At 38.2% G+C, this 19436-nt stretch overlaps 3 protein-coding genes across 8 annotated transcripts in view; 1 reads left to right on the top strand and 2 right to left on the bottom strand.

The window, feature by feature from the left end:
• LOC105939956 (poly(ADP-ribose) glycohydrolase) overlaps positions 1-4435 on the bottom strand; it is a 30866-nt gene extending 26431 nt beyond the window's left edge. The window contains exons 1-6 of the mRNA XM_036141860.1: positions 3957-4435; positions 3781-3866; positions 2978-3702; positions 1130-1252; positions 646-714; positions 160-234 (exon numbers count right to left, since the gene is read on the bottom strand). Coding sequence (XP_035997753.1) covers positions 160-234; positions 646-714; positions 1130-1252; positions 2978-3702; positions 3781-3866; positions 3957-4063 — 1185 coding nt within the window. The 5' untranslated portion in view covers positions 4064-4435. The remainder of the gene's footprint in view (positions 1-159; positions 235-645; positions 715-1129; positions 1253-2977; positions 3703-3780; positions 3867-3956) is intronic.
• Positions 4436-5335: 900 nt separating this feature from the next.
• On the bottom strand, positions 5336-15117 carry zdhhc6 (zinc finger DHHC-type palmitoyltransferase 6). Of its 3 annotated transcripts, none has more exons than XM_036141857.1 (11): positions 14895-15117; positions 11477-12009; positions 11259-11350; positions 9649-9808; positions 9393-9551; positions 8360-8413; positions 7952-8119; positions 7444-7485; positions 6223-6371; positions 6096-6142; positions 5336-5987 (listed from the first exon to the last, which is right to left on the bottom strand). In XM_036141857.1, exons 2-11 carry the CDS (start codon positions 11741-11743, stop codon positions 5887-5889), a joined length of 1239 nt encoding a protein of 412 aa, XP_035997750.1. In that variant the 5' UTR covers positions 11744-12009; positions 14895-15117; the 3' UTR covers positions 5336-5886. The 3 variants fall into 3 exon arrangements, with proteins under 3 accessions (XP_035997750.1, XP_035997752.1, XP_035997751.1); XM_036141859.1 differs by having other exon boundaries at positions 6223-6368; XM_036141858.1 differs by having other exon boundaries at positions 11477-11985.
• A 38-nt stretch (positions 15118-15155) lies between these two features.
• Positions 15156-19436, top strand: part of vti1a (vesicle transport through interaction with t-SNAREs 1A) — a 164845-nt gene continuing 160564 nt past the window's right edge. For 3 of the 4 annotated variants that reach the window (XM_012882350.3, XM_021308521.2, XM_012882355.3), the window contains exon 1: positions 15156-15356. In XM_012882350.3, coding sequence (XP_012737804.2) covers positions 15263-15356 — 94 coding nt within the window. In that variant the 5' untranslated portion in view covers positions 15156-15262. The remainder of the gene's footprint in view (positions 15357-19436) is intronic. The other variant, XM_012882354.3, reaches the window with a different exon arrangement.

Raw genomic sequence — 19436 nt, 5'->3', positions numbered from 1 at the left:
ATAATCCTTTGACATCTCCCGCTTCCTGCTGTTCTTTGTTTGCATGTGGTGCGAAATATTTATAGCAATAATTTTCTTTGACAAAATAGATATTATTTATCATTTTGGTATCAGGAGAATTCAAAAACAGCGACGATGACCTTAATAAACATACTTTACCTTATTGCAGTATAAGTCCAGGGCTGTAAAGTCCCATTTTTTAGCATGTGAGGCACTATAGTTCTGCACTGCTTCCTGTAACAGAATCAAACACATTTAGAAAATATATATATATATATATATATATATATATATATATATATATATATATATATATATATATATATATATTACAATTTTAATACATTTTCTAAAATGCCATTCAGATTGTCACCAATAAGTGTTCTGAAGTTTTTGCTTTTCTTTTTCTAAACCTAAAATGCCATCTTGTGGAGTAACATGGTAACAACAAGAACAGTTGTGCACTTATTCCTTAAGGTCTCCTACCCACAACCTGATTTACTAACCCGCTAACGTATCACATAAACAGCCTGTTGAATAAACACAAATTCATGCACACTAGGTATATACATCTTTAAAAAATAAGCCTGAAATTAATAATTTGTGTGTTGCAGAAAAAAGAAACAAACATGTACAGCAACTTGCCTTCAACTCAAAAGCATTTGTGAATTTCTTGTTCAGGGTTTCTTTGATCAGATCCCACCGACTCTTTTTCTGAGGAAGAACACATTGAATCAGGCTTCAAAAAGGCAATTTCAAATTTACAACAAATAATGACCCTGTAGTGCCTCCTACTGGTCAGATAAAGAACATAACTATGTACTGTTTGAATATTAGATCTGGTGCAAATAGCTAGGGACACTGCTATTCTGTTAAAAGTGAGACAACTTTAGCCCACTTAGACATGATTAAACGATACATCTTTATATTAACCATGACCAATAGGCAAGATGTGGCTTCAGTCAGATACTAGTGTGGGTCAAACTGGGCATCTGGAGTAAAAAAGGTGAAGTTAAAAGCAATTGACAACATTTTTCAACATTTAGGTAGTAGTTTAATAGGCAAGTCTGCATCTGTGATGTTTTATGTGATTAAACAAGCAGGACAAGGAGAAAACCTCCAGCCTCACCTCGTCATCAATCGGAAATAAATTCCCACTTGAGCAGGGCATCTTCACATGGACATCATCCCATGTATCTGTAAATTTAGTCGGGTAAGGAATAGGAACTTTACTTTTTCCAAGAAGGTCTGTCTATCAGTGGGAGAAACAATGAAAAAGTATTAGTGTGTTTCCTATACAGCGCCGATCAGAGGTTTAAATACTCATCATTGGGAGGAGTCTTATCTTAATCTTGGGTTTTTAATGATACATTTACACAGATCTTTTTCAGAGTGGAATCATGATATGATAAATATCTTGAATTAATTTAAAACAGTATTTGGGAGGAATTTTTTTTTTTCATTTATTGTAGATTTTCTCTAACCTACACAAGATAAAATAGCACATCCCTATTAACATTTGCTTATTAACCATAAACTTGCTGTAGGCATCAGCTAGTTTTGGAATGATTTGAGCTGGATATTTACCTATCACATTAAACAGAACTTGTTTTTGTTAAATATTTTTCTTAAAGTTGGTTTCGTGGCACAGACCAAAGAGAATAGCACATAAATGTTCAGCATAGTTAAGGTCAGGTCTTAACAAAACTTACATTTTAGCCAGCCTAAGTGTGTGTGTGTGTGTGGGGGGGGGGGGGGACTGTTTTGATGTTTGGAATCTCTTTTCTGTTTTGTTAGAACAACCAACCATAATCCAGTTTAAGCCGTTTGACCCAAAACTGTTGCCCCAAGATGATAGCTGATTGGTTAGGATGAGCAGGAACTGCGTAAAATTACTTAGGTTCAATTGGATCACGAAACAGGAAAAGTCTGGAAGAGCAGTGTCGCTGGTCACAGTGAAGCCAGTTTAACAAAACGGACTGTGGTGCAAACCAAGAAAAAGAAGCCCTATCCCAATATTCACACCTTCATGCTCTACTTAAATTTGCAGTTGCCCATAAAAGGCCAATTCAAATATTTTCTGGAGAAAAGCTTTATGTTCAAATGAAACAAGGATGGAGCTATGTAGTCACAATGACAAGAATCACTGTATGTTTGGATGAGTCAAAGTGAAGCACTTAAACTTAACACTGTACTAACTGTTGAGCATGGAAGTGGCAGCATGATGCTGTGAGTCTGTTTCAGTGTAAGAGGTAGTGCACTGCTCAAAGCGAAGCGAGATCGGAGACGGGCAACTTTGGTCTTTAAAGGCCAATCAATGTCCTGCAAGTTTTCCGTGTGTTCAACACCTGATTCAAATCACAGATTTACCATCTCAGCCTGTCAAAAAGTTTTGCAGGAGCCGGATAATGATCCAATCAGAGAAAGACGCGGGCCCCTGGAGTACCAGATCAGTTTACTACTGAGCTAGTAGGACATAACTTGGACCCAGCTGGGTAATCCAACAGAACAATAAATGGTAAATAGCTTGTACTTGTATAGTGCTGTAACTAGTCTGACAACGGGGCTGAACAGTGGCTAGCGCTGTTGCCTTGCAGCGAGAAGGTCCTGGGTTCAAGTCCTACCCTTGGCCTGGGTCTTTCTGCATCGAGTTTGCATGTAAGCAAACTGACCTTAAGCTTTTGGAAAGCCTGACATAAAACTATAAGAAAAAAATGTGGACTTATCCCTTAAAGTTGAGTCTGTGCATGGAAACTGACCGATTAAAATTAACTATTGATAAATTGAAAAAAGAAAAGGTAAAAAAAAAAAAATACAGGAAGAATTCAGCTAATGACTACATAATGCATGTGGATTTGATAATATAGTCATCATCTTTATCTGTCATTGCAACTTTGTAAGTTCCAAAATAAAAAATGTAAACTGCATTCATAAAGCTGTTATTGTCGTTTATAACCAAATAAATAAGTTCTCAAACCCTTATCATCACGGAGTGCTGGCCAGGAACATCTTTCAGCGGAGGAAGCTTCCCACCACATTCCGGCATTCTTCTCAGCTCGCTGATCGGCGTTCCCAACCATTTAACGTCAGCGGCTGAATGCTCCTCGTCTGGATCTTGCTCCTCTGAAGACGTCTCTCGCCAACCATTTTTTACAGCGAAACTCTGCGATGAGCCCCCCGTAAAAAAGTCTGTTATTTTAGTTCTCTGCGTGGCTGAGGCCTCAGAGCGTACTTCCACTGGTTGTTTTCCCAACTCATCCTGACATGCAGCACGTTTAAACAGAAACCCGCTCCCAGCAGAGCTCTTGGAGTCGGGCGGGAAGGGACAGTCCTCGTCAAAGTCTTGTGGCGTCAGTATTTGGGTGTCTTCATCCATTGTGTCTTCGCTATCACTGTTTACATACACAGCTGGAGGCTTTTGAGACATATCCTCATCTGTGATTTCCACATCCTCTTGGCCTAGGCACTCCTCTGTTGCACTTGAACTTTTTGAGGGTTTTACCAACCAGCGATCGAGAGTACTTCTCAGCATCTGCTGTTGTCTGGGGCCTATTTTTGGAAAAGAACCTTTCGTCTTTACACCCCGCAAACCACCTGCTCCAGTTTTAGGCCGCACATCCATATTTGTCTCTGCTTTGCTTTCCTTGGTTTCTTGATCTACTGACCCACTTCCAGTGCCATGGTGACGAAAACACACACCACCTAATAAAATAAAAACAGAAATCGTCAGGAAAAATTGAACTGCGACACTGTATTGTGTTAAAATACTGAGCAAAGTACCTTTGTAGAAAGGTGCAGGTGACGTTTGGGTTTTTGCCTCAACCTTTGCTCTCTTTGACGCTTCAAACTCTGTCAGCGCACTTATTCTACACACACACACACACACACACAAAGGAGGCATCAGAAAATGCATTTCGATGTTAAACACAAGATTCAAACGGCATACATGTACTCACAACAACGCTTGAACAGACGTCAGAGACACGGTGTTGTTTGGTTTAGTCGAAATAAACTGTGGCTTTTTCAGCCGAGAAACCAGTTTGAGCAAACGCCATGAAGCCATACATGAAAAAAACAACTACCTTACAAATAAAACAAAAGCCAGGAACTTAGTTAGACGCATGAGTAAAATCGCAGAGACTGAATAATATTGCAGAGAGTCTCTAAAATGTCTAGCTTCTCTGTATTCCCCCAAATAATGAGGGTAGCTCACGCTCTAGCTAGAAGGCTAACCGGCTTTTCACTACAGCTAGCTGTTAAAAGAAACTACTAAACTCCTCCTGACATTAAAAAATGCCGGGAATTTAATTACTGCAACACGGGGTGATTGTATACCGAATACTTTATGGAAAAGGCTGGGAAAACGGCAACTGTTTTGTTTGTTGACGGAAGACACTTCCGTATTAACCTTACGTCACAGCTATTTCTTCTTCTTTGGATTCCGCTGGTTAGACGCGTCAATGCTGCCATCTGCTGTTCATTATTGGACAACTCAACGGTACGTCGCAAAAAGAAGGATATACAGTATTTAAAGGGTTTAATTTGGTTAATTTTGATCAGTGTGGGTTACAGCTGATGAAAAGTCACAACTAAGTTAATTGGAAAAAGCAAATATTACACAAAATAAATAAAACGGGATTTTTAAACAGAAATAGTGACTTACTGAAAACAATGTCCACTCACGTAGTCTGGGCTCCTCATTCAATGCATTATATTGGCTGCAAGAAATGCTCTTAAATGTCCTGGTAAATAGCTGTGCTCACTGTGGACTTGATAAACTCCGTAAATTATCACTTACTGTGGAAACTTCTCCCTCTACCTCAAGGTTTGATTGCGTGTCCCAGCACTCTTCCTCCAGACCACATCTAGAGGACCTTGGATTGCTGAGAAACAGTCCTTTTTGTGTTTAACCCAGATAAGATACGTTTGACATCAACGTCCTGGATGCATGTTTGGGTGGTTGGCTCTTGAACCTCTGACTCCAATCGTAGTCTTTGCCTTGTGTAGCTCCACTTAATTGGACTTTGCTCTATTATGCTTAAAGACTGCACTGTGTGAACAGCCAGCTTCTTCATTGGCGGACAAGTAAACCAAAAGCTATTAACGTAAAGGTTCGAACAGCAACCAGTTTTAACAAAAAACATTCAATAGTAAGCTTCAGATTAACATTTTATGAAATTTGTTATGAGTTTATAACACATTTGTGGAAAGTCTAGAAAAGATTAGCACCAGCTTTATGTCAAGTATAATTACCTTTTCATGATTAGGTCGATTTTTAAGAATGAAAATGAGGACATTTCCAGTAAGTACAAAACTGAGACAAAAAAAAAAAATAAATAATACACCCTTGGGGAAGATTTTTATTTTAATTTGCAATTTATAATTTGAGGCAAACAATTGGCTTTTACAAAAATAAGAAGTAATGAATTGTTATCTCCATATTGTAGAAAGAGTTGCATTATGAAGCCCTGGGGTACGCTGGGCAGAGGCATTGCATAAGTAGAAAAAAAAAAAGAAAGACAACAACACAGAAGTAAAAATAACAGATTCAAGAAAAAAAGAATTATCACATAATCATAATGAAGTCACATAAAAGCCTTTTGGCAATTCTTGGAAATTAAGACTCTTGTCGGGGTTTTCATTACAGTCAAGAAACAAACCAAACTCTCACACAAACTGTCTGTTTTAGACACTTAACAGCAAGTTCTCTATAAGACTTTGATGCATCCTCTGAAATGAAGCCGATATATGCCAACAACATGATTGACATATTAATTAAAGTATGAAATTCTTGAGTAGAGCCTGCAGCCTGAGGCAAGACATCTTCAGTAGATGGACATTCTGTTCAGCTTAGCTCCCCTACACCTCATAAAGCCTCTGGACGTACTAATTGACTTTCTTATTGCTGGTGCTATCATTGGCAGCTGTGTCATAATGGCACTTTTCAACGCATCTTCTGGGAAACCATCCCCGCACTCGATCTCCGGCTAAAGGGAAGTAGAAAAAAATAAAATAAACCTCATGAAGGATGCATTCAAAACTGATCAAAACAACAATGAATTTATTAGAGATTTTGAAACAGTTTTTTACTTTACCTTTCATTTCCTCCTCACTTAAAACTTTATCACCATACATCCACCATCTACAAAGACGAAAAAAAATTAACAGATGTCTCGCTCGATTAACCACAGCGATTGGATGTTTCTGTGCGGATGAACATACTTGGTGCCACGGGTGGCCAGGATGATGTCCCCCTTATTCAGGGGGATACGGGGCTCCTCAGTGCAGGGGGTCCTAAAAAAGGTTTGTATACCCTTGCTGAGAGGGCAGCAGGCTCCATTGTAGTCCTCCACCACCTGGTACTGGACCTGCTGGTCAAGGCCAACACATATCAGATTATTCTACAGCTCGGATTATGTCTTTCATCTTTTTTTTCTGTCTAAACTGTAACATTGCCTGTTTTAAGTAAACCGTGTATACTGGTAAATCTGCCCTCACAACCTGATTTACTAGATATTAGGGCTGGACGATAATTCAATAACGATATATATCGATCGATAGACATAGAAAAAAAAAAAAAAAAAAAAAAGACATGATAGAAAAAAAGGTCAATAAAAAGCTCAATAGAAGAAAGGTTTTCCTTCCTTATGCTCTGACTGTCCAAAGAGTTCAGAGACCAGGTGTTTTTCTTTTTTGGCAAAAAGTTGTTTGAATTCAGTGTTTTTGTGTTCTGTATCTAAAATAGGTCATTAAGCAACAGCTTAAAATGGCCAATGAATTTGTTGATAATTATCGATATCGGTCAATATGATTTCTATTTCATCTATATGCTTTTTTTCCCATATCATCCAACCCTGCCAGATATTTCATCATGACATGTTGTGGTATTTGGCTGTAGTCACAGCTTGTTTTCCAACAAAAAGCTGCAACAATGTTTTACATTTTTATGGGATTTACTGCCAAAATATGGACATTTTGCTTATTACAAAGCACAAATAGATCAAAGAAAAGGATGCTATGCAGACATCCGCAATATTGTTCACAGTCCTGTTAAGATGGCAGGTTTTTGCAACACAGCAAAATTAGACCATCTTAACTTGTTACATTTTTTTCCTTCCTAAAAGTAACATATATCTTGTTCAATTCAACTACATAACAAAGATTTGTTAGCTGTAAAAATATGCAAAACATTAAAAGCAATAACCTGGCTGCATTACAGTGCACACAGTCTAATACTTTTTTCAGTGACCTTAAGATTCAATTCAGCATGTCATCATGTACAGTGGGTCCTATAAATAGGAGGAAAATATATTTTTTTATCATCAATGCCAATCATTGCAGGTTTGATATTCTTTATATATGCTGAATGATTATATTAAATTATAAATCTACAAAGTTATCTATTAATGGCCCAATTTGGATTTGGATTTAGCAGGTACTTACACTTCTAACTCTTTTATCAGCTTTCTGCTTCAGCTGCTCTATCTGTAAAACACACAAAAATAGGAAACATAAGTCAGGAATACTGCAGAGTAACATTTAACAAGCATTAAATAAATATATCTTACGAGTAAAACTTAAATAAACTTCATCGAATTAAGAATTATTGATTAACACAGTAGTTCTCAGGCCCTGCTTTAGAGGGAAAACCCTTTAACATCAGGAGATAGATGTCGTTTGTGTATGCAGACTAATGTATAAAGGGCAAAACAGACCTGACGTTTAACGCCTCATCATGTCACTATTGACACAACCATTTATTGTATAAAGTAGAAACCAGTAAAGACATTAGTTTTAAAAACAAAACATGTAAAAATAATATAAAATCTGGAAAGATTTTACGGCTCGCCATAACACCAGACCCGACACTTTGAGAGCAACTAACTTAAGAAATCATTCAACTGTGAAAGAAAAACATCAATGCATGAAGTCATTAACAAACAGAACCTACAGTTAAGGTGTGCTGGTGACACTTGGGATGAACCGGCCAAACTGTGCCGTCTCCCTTAGGTGTCCCTGACCATGTAAAGACTTGTTTGAAATTCAGCCAGCGGCCGCCGAGGTCGTAAGGGAAAACAAACTCTTCCCCTGTTTGGTAGTGCTGTATTCTGTCTTTGGCCTAAAGGGAATAAACAAGAAAAACAACACATTGTGGCATGTATGTGGTATTAATTCTTCCTAATCAATATACCAGACATGTTCTATATAAAGCAATATTAGGCAGTTCAGACAATAAAATGTAGAAATTTTGGAAACATGTTATTTTCGTTAAATGCAGACACTAAAACAACATTTTCAGGTCCAAAAATATTTTTAAAAAACTGCAAAAAATGATGCACAGAAGCAAAGATGTTCTGACCTTTTCCTCAATCCAGGATTCGATTGAGGTTTTATTACGGAGGATGACTTTCATCTGAAAAAGGACATTACGATTTATCATCCAACTGTCAATCATGACACATTAGTGAAACAAATCTGAATCGCTGCATTAGTCCTGAAAGTGAATTATTCCTCAGTTTTTCAGAGTTTGCATTAGAGCTGCAGCTATCAATTATTTCAGCAATTAATTTAATCTAAAACAACAAAAAACACACTCTTAACAAATGCACTAACATTTAACTATACAACTACTAAAAAGCCATTTTGAACTTAAAAGAAAACATCTATTGCACATTTTTTAGTAAACTGGAAATGGCAAAAACATGTAAAAAAAACCTAAATTCAATGCTCATAACATGAATTTTTAACTATTAAGGCCTTATATATAAATACATACATATGTATCCGTTTAGCTAATATACATAATATAGTAGCTAATATAATTAGGGCTCTAACTAAATTATTTTTCTAATTAATTAATCAATTGATTGTTTTTCTATTAAGGGATTTATAATCACATAGCAAAAGGTGCTTAATAGGAGATTCTTTTTTTTTTATATAGTTTGAACCAAGTAAAACTAAAACTATCCAACTTGAGGAGTTCTGGATTGAACACAATTATAGACAAAGGTTTTTCATCTTGAATACAAAATGTATATTTTTGTATAGAATTTCTGGAGTCAGTGGGTTGTTCTTTCAGTAAATGGCATGTTTTAGAGTCTGTATTCTCCAGTTAAATATTTGTTTACTACATTAGTTGACGATTATTTCAATAATCCATTAATCTGTTTGTTTCAGCCTTAGTTTGCATGCCACTGAAAAACTGTGCAGCATAACACAAAGTCCAAGTGAACAACAATTAAAGACAGAAGCTCTGGTGAAGGTCACCAGTGTAAACATAGTTTACATAGTTTATTGTGGTTTTGCGTGTATTCAGCTACTTGCAACTTTGCATCGCAAAACAACTTATGTAAACTGGAAATGCCAAACGCAAATCTGGGGAAAGAACCTACTTGAATGAAGAAAAGCATCCCAACGGCAATTGTGGTGCCCAATGCCAAACCTAAGGCAAAGAGTGTGGCAGCAAAGGCGGGCACACTGAAGGGCATGAGGGGCTGGAACTGACGCACAGCACTCATGTCAATCTTTACAGTGCTCCAACCAAATGATATCTGCATTTAAGAAGAAAAAAAAAGGGGGTTCAGAAGCTTTTCTAGAGCTGCAAAAACACATGAAACGCAGGTAGTGTGAGTTAGAACTGATAACTACCCTCTCATACAGCTGTGTATACATGGTCATAATGAAGATGATGGCGGCGTGTGAGCATCCCAGCGGAGCCAGCAGCAGGAAGCTAGTGAAGTAAGCATGGTTCATGTGGCCGCAGCAGTTGTTGATCCATGGGCAGTGGTGGTCCATCTTCATGACACATCTGAAAGAGAAGGAAGGGGGAAAAGAGGAGAAAAGATGGAACTGACGGTTCTTTTGAAGGAGCATAAACTTGCATAATGACTTTACTTCATAAATAAGCAACAGTAAAATAAAAGTCAAAGATGTGAATAAAACCCCCAACCCAACAACAAGAACAAACAGCCATAGAACAATATTAGTAAATTACAACACAAAAAAACCCCAAAAAAACAAAAACAACATACACTCGTGTTCAAAGTGTGGCTCAATGGACATTGTAGTTTAAAATAAAGTAAATTTAATTAATTTTATTGTTACACCTGAATGACAGACTTCTGAGACTAGCTAATGTCTGTGGTCCGTCTGTTAACTTTTTGTTATTAGGTAAAAAAAAAAAAAAGTAATGTGAAAGGGTAAAAAAAAAAAAAAAATAGAAGAAGAAAAAAAAGAGCAATTTCCTCTTGGACTGGGTTTCTGCTGATTTTTTGGGGTTTTCAAATTTCCTAAAATTCCACTTTTCCAAACTGGAGATTAAAAAGTTTAGCAGTCTATTTCTCATTGCTGTTTAAAAATATAATTCAAAAGTTCCATATGATTTTATGGTGGTCGAGCTTTTAGGATGGTGCTTACATTACCCAAAGGCGTATGGACGGAAGGATGGATGGACAGACAGACAGGCAAAAAGACAAACTGATGTCCAGATGAATAGGGGAACATATGTAAGACGAGGTGGATGAGTGATTAAAGGGATAGATGGATAAACAGGGGGATGAACGGACAGAAGAATACAGTGATAGAATGATGGGTGAAAGGCTCGATGGACAGCCAAAAGGCGAGATGAATCAATTGATGGATGGAGGGATGGACCGGTGACAGGAGATACAGAAGGACGGACTGGTAAATCAAGTGATGGACAGATTGATGAAAACAGAAAAACTGATGAATTGACAGATGAATAGATTGATTCGTAGACCAAAAGATGGATGGCTCAACGGATGTCAATCAATGGATTGATGGACGGGACATGGATGAACGGACAAACTCATGAACCCATGTCTGGACGAATGTGCTCATAAATGAACAATTAATTGACTTACAGACAGCTAAATTGATCTGCAGTCAATAGACAGATGGATAAAGTTGCCCCTTTAGTACAAAAAAAAACCACTAATAAAATTATCAATTTTATTTTGTAATTTTGATATTTACTCATCCAGACCAGGGAGATAAATCAAAGTCAAACGACTAATTGCCTGTGAAGACTAATCCAGGTGCTGGATTAGTCTTCACAGGCAGCGCCTTAAATAACAGCAAGTTAACAAACAAGCCCTCTAGCAGTTCAGTTCTAACAACAGCTTGGTGATTTTTCTTGCTACAGAACATATCCTCTAAGCTCTAACTTTAATTCATGGGCGAAGAAAAAAAAAAAAAAAAAAAAAACTTAACCAAGGTCTGTTTGTGCAGGTGTTTACCTGTTACACTTTCGACAGTGGTGGGATCTGGGGGCCTTGTAACCTTGGCAAACTCTGCAGTACTGTAGGTACTGCATATCGACTTGGTTCTCCTGTTTGAGAATTTAAAGCAAAGGCAACCCAGCGGGAATTCAACTGATTAAACTCCGTAGCAACATTTGCAGGATAATATTGTTTTATATTGCTGAAACATTAATCCATAAATAAAAAAATCTTACGGGTTTCCAGCCAATAGGAATGTATCCTGGCCCAACAAACATAGCGTTGAAGTAGTTGTAGAGGATGAGTACGGTCCAGTTGATGAGCATGAGGAAGTTAATGCTGCCTCCTGTTGTGTCCAGAGGCCAGTACCAGATAATGGAGTCCAGGATTGCCATGGTTGAGCATATGGCAATGACAGACAGAGCTATGATCGGACCCCAGTGGCACAACCGCCGAACCTCATGGAGGTTCTCAAATGTCACAAAGCCGGACAGGAACTTCATCCTTTTAACTGGAAGATAATTTCTATTTGTCCTATTTGGTGAAGTTCTTGAAATGAATGTTCCGGGGTGCTACTCTTTTCCACTGCTATCTTGCAAAGCTTGCAGTGCACATGTTTTTCCCCGTCTACTCTGTAACAAGTGGCAGTCCTGGCCTCGAGTCTCCCGGGGTCTTTGTGTCCCACTGATTCTTGCCCTGGCGAAGACCAGCATCCTTTTCCGTCAACATCTGTAACACGCTATCCCTGTGGGAGAAACAAATTTTTCATCTGTGAACGAGAGAAGAGTGCATTTAAGCAAATTATCACGTGCAAGGAGGTTTTATAGTCTATACTGATGTATCTCAATATATTAGGATACAATTGAAAGGTTTGGTGATAACAATTAAACAGTGAAGATCTAAATTCATTACACAGTAATATATTTCAAGCATTTATTTCTGTTTATTTTGATGATAATGACTTACAGTTCTTGAAAAATCCAAGTTCGTGTAGTCTTTGTTATGGCCTACACAATCAAAAGGTAGACTGCTGACATGAGACCAGCCAACAGCCAGTCACTGCCACTGTCCTCAGCTAGAGTCAGAATATTAAGAGCCACCGTACACAAACGTCTCAAGGACACAACCAGAGTCATCAGAAGCATGTTTTACATGGGCTTTAAAAAAAAAAAAAAAAAAAAAAAAAGAGTCAGCAGAACTCTCTGAGCTGATTGGGCGAAGCGGCACCTAGTGCCCGCCTACCAAAGGTTGGTTTTAGCCAATCACGGCATCAAATGAAACTGAAAGCAGCAGGCGCCATGAGAAACTGTAACAAGTTACGCTGGTCAAGACACTTCTTGCTGTTCTTCTCTCAAAGAAGAAATCTTGGATTCTGACAAAACAGATGTGATAGCAGCAGCTAGACGCCCGTCCTCCTGTGCTGCCATGTTTGTTTTGGTTCGGCTGTGGGCTCAGCTGCCCTGCGATAGACTGCTGACCTGTCCAGGTTGTACCCCGCCTCTCGCCCATTGACAGCTGGAGATAGGCACCAGCACGTTTGGCGACCCCACAAGGGATAGACGCACTGAGCTATATAATACACTGGAGTGCTGATTTTGCCGAAAAACTGAAGTCACTGGCCGCCATCTTGCTACTCCCTACTCTCACAGAATCCCATAGGATTTGCTTGCAACAACAAGCAGTTTTCTGGCTGAGTGAAAACGTTTTACAGGTAATTCTACAGTCTGTGGATGTACTAACACTATCAACTACTAGGAAATTAGGTGCTGAAATATTTTACATGTTATTCATATTAAATATATATATATATATATGTATATATAAGTATGTATATATGTATTTATGTATATATAGGTATACACATATGTAAATATATGTTTTTGTCTATTGTTATTTATATATTTATAAATGTTAAACATATATATTTAAATGAATAAAATGCAAAATATTTCAGCACATGACTTTCTCAGTACTTGATAGTTTTAGAACATAACATAAAAGTATATGGCATTTGACATTTTAAAAGTTTTAAGCCCCCCCTGAACATGAGAAAATCCTCGTTATTCGATGCTGTATCGCACATATTCCCTAGTTACTGGGGGGAAATAGGGAGTACCAATTTTGCGGCTGGTGGCTTCAAAGCGACTCGTTCAAACAGACGGTGATTAGCACTCCAGTGTATAATATAGCTCAGTGGATAGACGTGTTAGAAAATGGATGGATGGATGTGGACTAAGCAGCTCCTGCTTTCATCACAGCTGTATGTCCCGCCTTAAACCATAATACTGAAACGGGATGGGCCCGAACCGTTTTTTTGTTCGGTCACAATAGGTCGAAGCGTGAGCGGTACAAGATGGATTCTCCTGCATTTGTGAACGCACAGATACCACAATAATTTGTCTTGTTACAAGTTACCGGACTGTTGCCCGGTGGCTCAAGGCCTTCTATTCAAAATAAACAAAATTTTGCATCTAATTTGGAAATTAAGGTCCCAGACTGAGGACGAAGGATGGAAAGGCAAACTATGCAGTTTGGTCAAGAGAAAGGTTAAAGAAACCAGACAGAACAGTGCGTACCAAAGTGCACTAAATTGGGATTGTCTAATGCCTCAACCGAGCCCCAATCTGATCATCTCCATGCCAGCTTGCAGTGATGCAGTATTTCAAGTAAAAGGTACCAGGACAAACATTGTATGCAAATACTGTACAGTGCATGGATTTTTCAGTATAATGAAATTTCTAAAATAAACATAATTTCCCCCCGTTTTAAAACGTTCTTATGTAGTATTCTAATTTTCTGAGAAAACAACAACAACGAATTAGCAGTTTTTATGAGCTATAAACCATAATGGTCAAAATTATCAGGAAAATAATGCCTGAATTGTATCATTGTTTGGGATCCATCTATTAATGTTTAACTTTTTGATTTGAAGTTATAATAACTACAAACATTTCATTACATTCTAATTAACTAAAAAAAAAGCACAGGTATAGTTTTCCAAACCAAGAGACTAATAGTAAAAATGCGAATTTTTAACTTTATTTCAACAGAGATTAGAATTAATATCTTTCCATATAAAATACACATGTAAATTGTTCAGAATTCCAAAATCGATGCTGTTTCTATTTGGGTCCTTTTTTCTGGTTTGTGTGACATTTTAATAATTCCTTCGAAATCATATAAGAGAAATTGAACAGTAGGTTTAAAAGGAAACATATTATAATCAGTGCTTTAATTAACAGAAACATCCAGTGCACTTGATGCTAATTGGCCACTAATTAGCTTCATGCTGCCAAGCTAGCTAAGTCGAATCAAGGAAAGAAATAAAAAAAATGTAAGCGAATTTATGTCGATTAAATATTTTAAAAAAATAAAGACAAACGAGGCCGCTATGATCTTCTACTTCTGGAGACCAATCATCACAATAAACACCTGGTTAATAAAGATAGTTTTCCTTAGCTGTGTAGCAAACTAACGTTAAATATCCTAGCTTCCTCTTCACCGGTTTTAACACGACCACCGTTACAAGCAGAGACATTTTCAGACGACAAAGAAGTCACACGCAAATATAAAGCGAACACAGACACAATTCCCTTTACGCATTTAAACGACATTGGTAAAAAAGCGAAAAAGCTGTCACTTTAAATTACAAACCTGGCCAGTTGCTTGCCTTTTCTCCTTCAATTTCCCCTGTGAACAAGGTGGGAACCTTCCTCGTCATGGTCTCTAACCAGCGAGTGCATTTAGATGTATGCAGATATTTGTTTCAAATCCCGTTTAAGATCTCACAAAAATAAAATAAATCACGCCTAAACCGCAGAATCTAAAGAGGGTGTCATATTCTGTTAACTCGCCGAACCATTTCCCGTGAAATAAAAAAAAAAAAAAAAACAAGTCCGGTTTCTCGTCGAGCCCTTATTGCTGCGACACACGGAAGAGACTCCATTCGAGACTTGTTGTTGTTATCCTGAGCTAACTGCCCACCAGACAGCTTCTTCAGTGTTTAAACTCATTGTACGAGGATGTCTTCAGACTTTGAGACCTACGAGCAGGACTTCGGAACTATCACCGCAGAAGTAACTAACAAAATCGGGAAAATCCCTAAACTAAGTGGAGGTAAGAGGGCTAAACTTGTTAACGTGAGTCGGCGAGCTGCTAGCTAAGGTGTCAGTTAGCTATCAGGTCTCAGCTGAGAGGAGGAGGCTGCGGTGTCTGGTGAAGCTTACAGTTTGAGTAATTTAATACGGTTACTAGATATCATTGAAGGGAAACTTGCCAGTCTGATATTGTATGACATTTTTATTGTTCTTTTTTTTCTTGCTTGTTAAATGACATGCTGGACGTAACTGGTTGCTTGCGGTGTATCTTTGATGGATTTAACAAGCAGGGTCGTTGTGTTTTCAGACAAATACATTTAAGTGTGTAGATATTTTTTAAGTAAAGTTAAAATCTTTTGAATCTAGAAAAATGTCACGTTTCGTTGCACGTCAAAACAAAACGCATTTAATCTGAAATGGAAATTAAAGAGCTTTGGGATGACACAAGATATTGTGTGTTTGGGAAAAACCACAAAGTTCAATGCATGTTAATTGGCATTTGTTTTTAAACAAAACACGTCAAACATGTGGCGTTTCTGTTTATTATGCCCCTTTTACTCGTATATCCCAAAAATCAAATCCATAAGAGTACCCAAACAGTAACTTAACTTTAGTCATCCCAAAGGTCACATACTTTACTTCCAGCTGGGCGTTTTTATTGTTAAAATGAACATTGTCAGAGAAACAACAATTAATTCAACTGACATTCTATTTCATTGTAAACAATGTAGTGAAATTTCAAAACTGAGATGGACAACAATTACCAATTTATAAGGGCAACTGTACCTTGTGTGGTCTAATTATGCATATAGGCATCCAATCTGTTACATTTTTGGAATATAGATAAGTTAAGTTACTTTGAAAACATTGACTAACAGATTGTTGTTTGACTTTAAAGGTCTGTGCATATTTAGACAAAACCAAAACTTTCTTTTGGATGAAAACTTTAACAATAAGCCTCTTTCACTTACAGCAACACAAGGAAAGTGGATTTAAATGATGATATTTAAGATATGTTTATTTTGCATTATAAACAGGGAATTTTTGCATCTGTAGCCTGTAGTAGTAGTAACAAAAAAACAAAAAAACTAGCTTTGAGGGGGTATTGCAGCCAGTAATGTAATTACCCATCAGGCAATTGGAGCACAGCTGAGGGTTGCTGACAGTATTATACTGGGATACTGTTAACAGTGCAGGTGCTTTTTATTTATTGCTTTAAACTACGCTCACTGATTAGAAGGAGCAAACCTGTCTACTTTGTTAACACAAGGTGTATTTCCAGAGTTATCCATTCCCGGAACCAGGGTAGTTTTATGAGGCAGTTCTCTGCCACCCTCTGTTTTCACTGAATTTCCCAGGGGTAGGCAAAAAAAAACAGTATGAGGGGAGAAACGTATTCTAAAAACTGTCCCGGGTAAGGAGGTAGTAGGTTTGGTTTTACCCCGGAGCGTTGGGGTGGAACTTTGTTTGGGAGTTTTAGTTTGGTTAAATTTCAAGCATTATGTTTCAGTCAGCTCAGTTAAAACTCCTCTAGAGTTCCTGCTTTTAGCCATGGTCTCTCTAATTCACATGAGCTTTCTGATCACAAGTACTAAGACCTACCCTTGTATTATTGAGCTGAAGTTCTATCTTCCCTAACCCAGATTGCACCCGATCCTGATACTCTTCTTTGAAAGTTGTGGGGCATTCTGGAGCATCTTCAAGGCTTTAGGAGGTTTCCCTAGAGGAGTAGGAGACCCTACCAGGAGCTGAAGCTCCAGAAAACGTAGCCCTCAGCCTCCTCTGTGTTAAGTGGCGACTCAACAGAAGGCCGAACAAAGGTGTATCGCCCCCTCTGAGTCAGGGGTCAGTCTCTGCCTCAAGTAGAGGAGTTTAAGCACCTTGTTGTTTTGTTCACATGTGATAATAGGATGGAACAGGAGATAGACGGAGTGGGGCTTTGTCTGCGGTCACACGGGCACTGCTCTGGTCTGTTGTGGTGAAGAAACAGCTGAGCCAGAAAAAGCAAAAAGTCTCTCTACTCTCCAACTCTCACCTATGATCACGAGGTTCGGGCCGTGACCTAAAGAATGAGATTCCAGATACAAACCGCCAGAATGAGCTACATTTGGAGAATGGCAGGGATCAGCCTTAGAAGTGGGGTGAGGAGCTCTGCTCATCCACGTCGAACCGAGTCAGTTAAAATGGTTTGATCATCTGATCAGGATGCCCCCTAGGCTCCTCCTTTTGGGGTTGTCCAGGTGCGTCCAACTGGGGGGAGACCTTGGGGAAGACCCAGGAATTGGATGTATCCGTTCTGGTCTGGGACCACCTTGGGGTCCCCCAGAATGAGCTGGAGGAGGTAGGTAGGGAGAAAGATGTCTGTGTTTCTCTCATGGACCTGTTGCCCCGCGCCTGGATGGATGGATGGATGGATGGATGGATGGATGGATGGATGGATGGATGGATGGAAAGTCTATCTTAGTGTCCAATTGCAGAGGGTTAAATCATTATTCAACACAGCAATGTTTTTCTTAGGTTAAATGTTTCCAAAAATCAATTTCTATAGCCCTACTATTCAGACATATTCATGCAGTCGGTTATTTTCAGTGTTGGCCAGCTGCTATTTTACTTTTATTATAGAATATTAATCCCGGTGGACCTGTGACTTAGTTCATATTTCCAGCTGCCTAAGTGTGACACCCCCTCATCTGTCACATTCCAATAAAATACAGTGAAAGGGTATGAAAATTTTTTCAAGACACTATCAACATATCTTTCTTAATTTGTATTAATCAACAATGAAAAAACAACACCGCAGCAAAACGTCTCATTGCTTTGGATGTTTAATTTTTAAAATTTGATTTCTAAATTTTCCTGTTTGTAATTCATTCAAAATATTATTTTATAATCATGCAATCAAAGCACCCTCTTCCTTTAAACTTCCTGTTTTCAATCTGCTGTTAAGACGCAGTGAAATGTGCGAGGGCCTCACATTTGCTCTGGCTGTCAACAGACGGTGCTTCAATTAAACGTGAAGCCTTACTGAGTCTGAGATGGTCTTTTTTTTTTTTGATGCGCATATTAAGATAGTGAAAATATTCCTCATACCGATGCTTAAATGCAACAGTATAAATCAATTAATCAACAATCTAGCTAAAACCAGTTTTCTCAGCCTCCTAGCAAACTTGCTGGCAACTTGTAAAGACAAAATCTTAGCAATTTTCTATTTCTCCAACAAACTGCGGGCCTGCTGCCTCTTGCCAATGCCCATTCAGGGATTCCGAGTGTGAAATACGCCCCCGCAATTTCAGTTTCTGAAGAGAGGTGCCTGGATGCAGTGTAATAGAGGCAAAGCATGATGCAAAAAGTCAACAGGAAATCAGAGTGTTTGTTTAAAACCCATTAGAATCAGTCGAAAAGCTCTCCCTACTTTTCTTGCACTCGGTCTGCACGTTCTGTTGAGGTATGAAGTACTTGATCTATGTTAGGATGCTTTTTGCTGCTCATTTTTAGGAAAAATGTCTTGAACATGTAAAACTTAGTAACTGTGGATTCATACGCAATGAGCTTTGATGGTTTATGTTATCTAGCGCCATAAAACTTTTTTCTTAAGAGATTAAAACTAGGTGTACAATATATAAGGTTGTATGCTACTATATCTGCCATGTTAATCTCCAGCATCTGTAATAAAATACGTTTAAATATAAATTAGAATTTTATACAGTGGACCGACTTCTCCTTCCACAAGTCAGAGTTAGAAAAAAAAAAGGTCAAGCCCTTTCTTATTTCTTTACTTGACTTATGTGTGCAAAACTCCTCATCTGTCCGTCAGCAGTTTGTGGTCTCAGTAAATAGCCATGCATATTTCACGTCTCTCCGGCTTGAGTTGGAGTTGGAGAGCGAGCGCAATCTCACCTTTTCTCTCCATCGCCTCTGGCTGTTTACTGTGTACATTGTGAGGTTGGACACAGGTTTTAAAAATGTATTTGAGGACTGGCAAAAGGTAATCTTGGCCCATGGATCCATTATAAATGAAGATCTAGGGTTGGGTTTTTCTTTGTTACAACATTGGAGCCCACAACTGATCGAGCTTGTGATTTGCTTTTGAGTTCGAAGT

Source organism: Fundulus heteroclitus, chromosome 10, assembly GCF_011125445.2.
Source record: "Fundulus heteroclitus isolate FHET01 chromosome 10, MU-UCD_Fhet_4.1, whole genome shotgun sequence".
NCBI classification, from domain to species: domain Eukaryota; kingdom Metazoa; phylum Chordata; class Actinopteri; order Cyprinodontiformes; family Fundulidae; genus Fundulus; species Fundulus heteroclitus.
This window is presented reverse-complemented; position numbering and strand designations above follow the sequence as displayed.